General features: G+C 54.0%; 1 protein-coding gene across 1 annotated transcript in view; it reads left to right on the plus strand.

Annotated features, from left to right (window-relative positions):
- The window catches only part of cacna1ia (calcium voltage-gated channel subunit alpha1 Ia), a 184512-nt gene that overhangs the window by 35914 nt on the left and 139528 nt on the right, over window positions 1-9070 (plus strand). Inside the window, exons 5-6 of the mRNA XM_041177622.1 lie at window positions 1260-1575; window positions 6261-6353. Of these exons, the coding sequence (XP_041033556.1) occupies window positions 1260-1575; window positions 6261-6353 (409 nt within the window). The remainder of the gene's footprint in view (window positions 1-1259; window positions 1576-6260; window positions 6354-9070) is intronic.

The raw sequence follows: 9070 nt of genomic DNA on the forward strand, positions 1-9070 counted from the left end.
CGCCTTGCCAGGAGTGGGGTGCTGCCTGAATTTGGTGGCGCAGTGCTGGGAGATTAAAGAGAATTTGAACTTTGAAAATCATTAGCCCTGTAAATAATTCAGAGGATTCAGTCTTGTCGAAAGTGAAGTTAAATTATACAAACCCGGGCAAATATACAAACAGTGCTCTTTTTAATCAATGTCACTTTTATTATTGAACCTTTCAAATTTCTTCTGCTCTGCTTCCTATTTTACACATTGCCTGTTGCACACTCTCCGCTCCCTTTAACCGCTGTTGAATGTAAGACTCATCACTTCCCCGGACTCCTGCTTCAACTCATTCCTTCCCTGGGTTTCAAAAACTGTAGGACTCCTCGCCTTACTGCAGACTTCCTTTCCTGCTGTAGGCCGTGTTAGTCATGGCTCAGCGGGTAGCGGACTTGCCCCCAAATCAGCTGGTTCAAGTCCCTCTCCAGAGACTTGAGCGCAAGATCTTGGCTGACGCTCGCAGAGGCACTGCCTTTTGGATGAGGCCCCATCTACCCTCCCCCATTGAACATAAAGAACCCCCTGGTGCTATTTTGGAGAAGAGTAGGGGGATACTCCCCTGTGTCCTGGAGCCAATATTTACCCCTCAACCAACATCACTAAAAGCTGTCGTCCAGTTCTTAGTCCATTGCTATTTGTGGGAGCTTGCTGTGCACAAATTGGTCACTCTGTTTCCGACATTACATTCAGATGACACTTCAAAAAGCACTTTTCAGGTGTCCTGGGGTTGTAAAAAGTGCTGATTGCATGCAAACCTCTCTGTTCCTTTTATAACCCAAATTCAGTCGCTCCTTAACACTCCACCTTGATCTAACTTGCTGGCTCTCACTACTGTTCCTCGAGCAGCAGACCCTGAGGGAAGATGACTTGAGCAGCAAACAATGGCAACCTCGATTTTAACGGATTGAGGATGTGGGAAGAGGGAAAAGTGAGTCAATTGGGTGAGAAGAACAAAATTTGGAGGAGTCACCATTAAAACATAGATGGGGAAATACAGAGGAAAACTTTTTTTTGCTGTGGGAAGTGGGCCCCAGGTCCTCACTTGGCGGGTGCCAACTCAGAGAAGTGAGATTAGCCAAGAGTCTGTAGAAAAATTCCCAGAAAATGTATCACAGTTTCCTGCATCACCTCTTCACAAGCCTCTTAGCCCTGCCTCATCTCTACACAGGGCCGAATCACACCTACAAACAGGCATCCAAAGGTACTCTTACAGTGATTCCATTTGCTTCCAGGTACAATGGCCTCTCTCTGCCTCAGTACTACCATCCTGAGAAGGACGATGAAACCCCTTTCATCTGCTCTCTGTCCGGAGATAATGGGATTATGGGATGCCATGAAATCCCTGCCTTGAGGGACAATGGGCACGAGTGTTGCTTGGACAAGGATGACTATTATTATTACGCAGCTCTGGGCCAGGAGCTCAACGTGACCGGGGGCTGTGTCAACTGGAACCGGTATTACACTGCATGCCAGACTGGGGACAGGAACCCCCACAAAGGCGCCATTAACTTCGACAACATTGTCTATGCATGGATCGTGATTTTTCAGGTACATGTTTAACTAACATTTGTTTTTATTCATTCGTTTGTGGGATGTGGGAGTTGCTGGCCGGTCCATCATTTATTGCCCATCCCTAATTGCCCTTGAGAGCTGAGGAGCTTGCTAGGCCCATTTCGGAGGGCACTTAAGAGCCAAACACATTGTTGTTGGTCTGGAGTCATGTGTAGCCCAGACTGGGTAAGGGTGTCAGATTTCCTTCCCTAAAGGGCATTAGTGAACCACATGGGTTTTTATGACAATTGACAATGGTTTCATGGTCATCATCAGACTTTTAATTCCGGATCTTTTTTTTATTGAATTCAAATTACACCATCTGCCGTGGTGGGATTCGAACTCGGATCCTCAGAGCATTACACTGCGTCTCTGGAATACTAGTCCAGTAACTTGCTGCCTGACATGTGGTCAATCCGCTCACGAACCTCCAGAGTGATGATGTCCCCCTCCCCCATTAGAGTTCCCCAATGATATCTCCATTTATACTGTTAATGCTCGTCCAAAATTGCCTACACTAAACTTTCCCTCAACTCTGAAAACTGGAGGGCCTTTTATTAAAATTATAATATCCAGTGACTTAGTATCCAACTAACTGCATCTTTGGTATTAAAGATAGTTGACCTGAATATATTCTGATGCAAATAAGAGATTTCTTTCCGGGAGTAACATTTGGGAGTCAATAGCGGAATACCTTGAGACCAGACATATGGGGATTGAAGCTCTGGAGGAAAGGCGAGTTTGGACCAATGGTTCCCAAAGCTCTCCACCACTGGGGGGTTTCCTCCCATCATGTCTGGGTCTGACGTCGACTCTTTGACCTCCTGCCACCACATTGGAAACAGGAAGTCCATTCCAGTTGACATCATCGTTGTGTGTCTCGAACAGGAAATGGGCACCCACTCCATCTGAAGATACATGCGGGGTGCCGCTGATGTCATCGCTGCGCACCCGTTGAATCCCCACCCCCCCACCCCACTCGCCGCTTGGGTTCGACACCCTGTTCCCAACCCTCGACGGTCCTGCCTCCAGTCTCACTCGCTGCATCACCGGCTGCCCTGCTCCTGACCCCTCGTTGCCTCCCTCCTGCTCGTTGCCCTGCTCCCTCACTCGCGGGGAACAATAGACAGTGAGGGGGGGGAGCAGGGTGGTGAGCAGGAGGGAGGCAGTGAGGGGTCGGAAGTGGAGAGGCCAATGAGCAAGTGGAAATCGCGCTCCCAGGATTTTGAACTGGTGTTTTGGGATTCAATATTCTGAAAAAACTGCAAACCTTAAGCATGGCGTTGACATTTTATTGACGCCGTGCTTGTTAAAATATCTTTGCTCAATGATTGGTCTTATTCTGTGATGCAGGCAGTGATGTCACAGGCATGTGCGTTGAGTGTTGCCCCCTGCAGTTGCAGTGGCAGCAACCGCAGCCTTGATAGAGATTGAACTCCATTATCATTGTATCATGTGACTACCAGGATGGGAGAAGGTGAACGAGGTGGACCTTCATCTTCTGTCCACACATTCCCACATTCCTATAATCCATTCCGTGTGAACCATTCACATGTTTTAGAGATGGATCTCGGTGTTTACTGTATTTTTTTCTTTTCCTTTATTCTTTCATCCGATGTGGATGTTGCTGGCAGGGCCAGTATTTGTTCCCCATCCCTAATTGCCCTTGAGCTGAGTGGCTTTCTTAGGGGATTTCAGAGAGGGCAGTTAAGAGGGGTTTACTATGGGTCTGGAGTCACATATATATAGTCCAGACCAGGTAAGGACTGCATAAAGGACATTAGTGACCCACCTAATGTTGTTTTTAACGACAATCGATGATAATTTCATGTCACCATTACTGACTGATTATATTCCAGATTTTATTAATTGAATTCAAATTCCACCAGCTGCTGTGGTGGGATCTGAACCCCTGCCTGGGCCTCTAGATTACTTGTCCAATGACATTACCCCCTACACCACATCACATCCCCCTCATCTGAACTGAGATTTCTGCCCATCAGAATGGGTGAGGTTTGCAGTGAGGAACAAGGTCTCTGTCTGCTTTCGCACAACCTCCCTGCTTTTTATAAAGCTCAGGCCACTGCGCGCATTTTACTTTAAGCCACCCGAAGGATTTTCCCTGGTGCCTGCTGAGATTTGTGAACCTGCAACGCCAGGTCTTTCTGTGTTTCTGAATCTCTATCCCACCACCCCCGCCACCCCCCACCCCCTCCACCCCTCCTCTCCCACCCCCTCCACCCCCGCCACCAACCCCCCCACCCCCTCCACTCCCACCCCACCACCCCCACCACCAACCCCCACCCCCACCCCCCGCCACCCCCCCCACCCCCTCCACCCCTCCTCTCCCACCCCCTCCACCCCCGTCACCAACCCCACCACCCCCTCCATCCCCTCCACCCCTCCACCCCCCGACCCCCAGCCCCCACCCCCTCCATCCCTCCTCTCCCACCCCCTCCACCCGCACCACCAACCCCCACCCCCTCCACCCCTCCTCTCTCACCCCCTCCACCCCCGCCACCAACCCCCCCACCCCCTCCACTCCCACCACCCCCACCACCAACCCCCACCCCCCCACCCCCTCCACCCCTCCTCTCCCACCCCACCACCAACCCCCACCCCCACCCCCTCCACCCCTCCTCTCCCACCCCACCACCAACCCCCACCCCCACCCCCCCCACCCCCTCCACTCCCACCCCACCACCAACCCCCACCCCCTCCCCCACCCCCCCACCCCCTCCACCCCTCCTCTCCCACCCCACCACCAACCCCCACCCCCACCCCCACCCCCACCCCCCCACCCCCTCCACTCCCACCCCACCACCCCCACCACCAACCCCCACCCCCACCCCCCCACCCCCTCCACTCCCACCCCACCACCCCCACCACCAACCCCCACCCCCTCCCCCACCCCCCCACCCCCTCCACCCCTCCTCTCCCACCCCACCACCACCCCCCACCCCCACCCACCCACCCCCTCCACCCCTCCTCTCCCACCCCACCACCACCCCCCACCCCCACCCACCCACCCCCTCCACCCCTCCTCTCCCACCCCACCACCAACCCCCACCCCCACCCCCACCCCCACCCCCCCACCCCCTCCACTCCCACCCCACCACCCCCACCACCAACCCCCACCCCCACCCCCTCCACCCCTCCTCTCCCACCCCACTACCAACCCCCACCCCCACCCCCCCACCCCCTCCACTCCCACCCCACCACCCCCACCACCAACCCCCACCCCCTCCCCCACCCCCCCACCCCCTCCACCCCTCCTCTCCCACCCCACCACCACCCCCCACCCCCACCCACCCACCCCCTCCACCCCTCCTCTCCCACCCCACCACCAACCCCCACCCCCACCCCCACCCCCCACCCCCCCACCCCCTCCACTCCCACCCCACCACCCCCACCACCACCCTCCACCCCCCACCCCCTCCACCCCTCCTTTCCCACCCCACCACCCCCACCACCACCCCCCCACCCCCCACCCCCTCCACCCCCTCCACCCCTCCTCTCCCACCCCACCACCACCCCCCACCCCCTCCACCCCTCCTTTCCCACCCCACCACCCCCACCACCAACCCCCACCCCCACCCCCTCCACCCCTCCTTTCCCACCCCACCACCCCCACCACCAACCCCCACCCCCACCCCCTCCATCCCTCCTCTCCCACCCCACCACCCCTACCACCACCCCCCCGCCCCCCACCCCCTCCATCCCTCCTCTCCCACCCCCTCCACCCCCACCACCACCCCCCCACCCCCAGCCCCCACCCCCTCCATCCCTCCTCTCCCACCCCACCACCCCCGCCACCAACCCCCCACCCCCACCCCCTCCACCCCTCCTCTCCCACCCCCACCACCCTATCCCCACCACCACCCCCCCACCCCCTACACCCCTCGTCTCCCACCCCACCACCTACACCACCAACCCCCCACCACCACCCCCAACCCCCTACCCCCTCCACCCCTCCTCTCCCACCCCCACCACCCCCACCCCCCCACCCCCCCTACACCCCTCGTCTCCCACCCCACCACCTACACCACCAACCCCCCACCACCACCCCCAACCCCCTACCCCCTCCACCCCTCCTCTCCCACCCCCACCACCCCCACCCCCACCCCACTATAAAACTACAGCTGCTCTGAGAGTTCCTCCAGAATGTTTCTCATCATAGGATTATAGGGGATGATCGGCACAGAAACAGGCCATTCAGCCCAGCCAGTCCAGGATGGTGTTTATGCTCCACTCAAGCCTCCTCCCATCTTTCCTCAGCCCGATCTATCACCGTAACTCTTGATTCCCTTCACCCTCAGATGTTTGTCTCTCTTCCCCTCGAAAGCATCTGTGTTATTGTAGGGTACAGAACAGGCTTACACAGTTGATCCCAGAGTTTAGGGCTTTGATGTCAGAGGAAAGACTGACTTCCCTGGCTGCATCTCTCCTGCCTTAAAAAAGGATGGAGGGGGTGGGGAGGGGGTGGGGAGGGGGTGGGGGGCGCATGGGGGTGGAATATGATAAAAAAAATTTTAAATTGTGAAATTCTAAGCATTTGTACAACAGTTGGAACCAGGTGAGTATGAGAGGGATGGAGGAGCTTGTTTGTGTCTCACTGTGGCTGGGGGTGTGGGGCTGCGGTGGTTCTGGGTGCTAATGGTTCTCTGATTCTCATTTGACAGGTTATAACGTTGGAAGGCTGGGTTGAGATCATGTATTATGTGATGGATGCGCACTCTTTCTACAATTTCATTTACTTCATCTTGCTTATCATAGTAAGTATCTCGACAGAACAAATCCCCCTCCCTGCCCCTGCTGTGGCAATGCGTCTATTGTGGGTCATTTTGCTATCAGTTCCTCTGTGTTGTCCTGTCCCACCTCAGCTGTGATGTGAAGAACATTCTGACAGCCACCAACAGCAACTTGCATTCATGTGGTACCTTTAACATGGTCAAATATCCCAGCAGTGTTAGCAAACAAGATTTGACACTCGTAGCCTCATAAGCAGATATTAGGGCAGCTGACCCAAAGCACTGTCCGAAAGGTAGGTTGCACTGAACGGTTTAAAGGAGGAAAAAGAGGGAATGAGATTTAGGGAGCGAATTCCAGGCAGCTGAAGACACAGAACACCAGTGGTGTGATCAGGATATGCGATAGGCCCGAACTGGAAGAGCACGGAGAGCTCGGGGGATTATGGAGCTGGATGGGATTAGAGATGGGAAGCGGGGGGAGAAGGTGGAGGGATTTGAGCGCAGGAATGAGAATTTTAAATCTGAGGCATTGGACCAGATGTGAACCTGAGGCCTCAGTTGGAGATATAATGACCGAACTTGAGGAAGAGCAGCAAATTTCCCTGGACAACACCCACCTTCCCAACTGACACCGCCTGATTAAACAGGTTATCTGGTCATCAGTCCCATTCGCTGTTGGTGGGATCTTGCTGTGTACAATTCTGGCTGTGGTGATCCCTATATAACAATGAAATGTCCGGAGTCCACTCCACAATGGGGCTGTTTGAATACTTGGGATGATGACAAAAATGTTTGAAACAGGGTCCCTCTACCTTCCAAAGGAAAATGGAAAAAAGGGAATTTTAAAAAAACTAATTTACGAATGAATAACAAATCAGAAGAAATAATCAGATTGCTGATTGCTAACCGTGTTATCAGAGAAACCGTCAACACTCCACTCCACTCTGCTCTGTCCTTCATTCAATCCTGATCTTATTTTTACCCACAGCCGTTTATCAATTCTAGAAAATTCTTTACTGCTGCACTAGCATTTTTTATCTGCCAAAAGCCTATTTTCCGTTTTGATAGGGTTAGTACAAGAGGCAAATTAAAAGATGGGCCAGCTGGATTCTGCATTTACACCACAACTTTATAAATGAGAGCAAAATACTGCAGAATGTGGAAATCTGAAATAAAAACAGAAAGTGCTGGAAAAACTCAGCCTGCCTGGCAGTGTCTGTGGAGAAAGGAACAAGAGTTAACATTTCAGGCCAATCACCCTTTGACTGAACTGATCGATCCAAAATGATAACCTGATTTTCTCTGTCCACAGTTACTGCCTGACCTGCTGAGTGCTTCCAGCATTTTCTCTTTTTATTCAATAAACGAGAGGATTGGATGGGCTGAGTACCAGAAAAATCATTTCCTCTGGTGGTTGGGGGGGTGAGTCCAGAACAAAGGACAACCATCTTAAAGTTAGAGCGAGGCCTTTCAAGGGTGATGTCAGGAAGCACGTTCTCACACATCTGGAACCCCTAAAGGCTGTGGCTCCCTCAAGTCAGTTCAATTCATTTACTTCTTTCGAAGGACTGTCACAGGCGGATGGGCCGAATGACCTCCTGTGCTATATCATTCGATACCTCCATGAACAATGGAGACATGCAGCTCCTTGCATGACCCCCCCACACCCACCCACACATATCCCCCCACACATACGCCCCCATACGCATACCACCGCTCCCCCCCCCCCCACCACATGCATACTGCCCGACCCACACGCATACCACCACCACCCTACTAGCTGTTGTGTAATGTGCCTATATACAGCTGTAATGTAAAGGTGCTTGGCAGAGCAAGGGTTAAAGTGGGACTGGAGAATAGCACCGCCCACAGTATGATGTATAGAGTCGTATGGTAATAGACTGAGAGAACAGTCCAGAGAGAACACTCTGGAACCAGCCTGCATGGAGACAACAGCTCCATACATGACCACACATTGGACCTGTAAATAGTTAAAGGTTAACAATAAATGGTTCATGTTTAAATAAGTGTCACAATCTCATCATTGAGACATCTAGAGGACCCATAATGCAAACCCCACATACACACACAACACCCCCACACAAACACACCCCCCACATACACAGCCCCCTCACACACACACACACACCCCTCACACACACACCCCCTACACACACACACATACCTCCCTACCCCACCCCCATGCACACACACATGCCCCCCCACACACAACCCCCACACAAACACACGGCCCCCTCACACAGACCACCCCCCCACACAAACACACACACCCACACACACACATTCCCCCCCCACACACACACATCCTCCCCCACACACACACATCCCCCCACACACACACACATGCCCCCACACACACACACACCCCCCCCCACACACACACACCCCCCCACACACACTCAGACCCCCCCCACACACACATCCCCCCACACACACATTCCCCCACACACACATTCCCCCACACACACATTCCCCCACACACACACACCCCCTATACACACACCCCGCACACACACACACACATACCCTGCACACACACACACACATACCCCGCACACACACATACCCCGCACACACACATACCCCACACACACACACACCCCGCACACACACACACACACACCCCGCACACACACACACCCCGCACACACATACCCCACACACACACACACACCCCGCACACACACACACCCCGCACACACACACACCCCGCACACACA

The sequence above is a fragment of the Carcharodon carcharias genome, chromosome 31, assembly GCF_017639515.1.
Source record: "Carcharodon carcharias isolate sCarCar2 chromosome 31, sCarCar2.pri, whole genome shotgun sequence".
NCBI classification, from domain to species: domain Eukaryota; kingdom Metazoa; phylum Chordata; class Chondrichthyes; order Lamniformes; family Lamnidae; genus Carcharodon; species Carcharodon carcharias.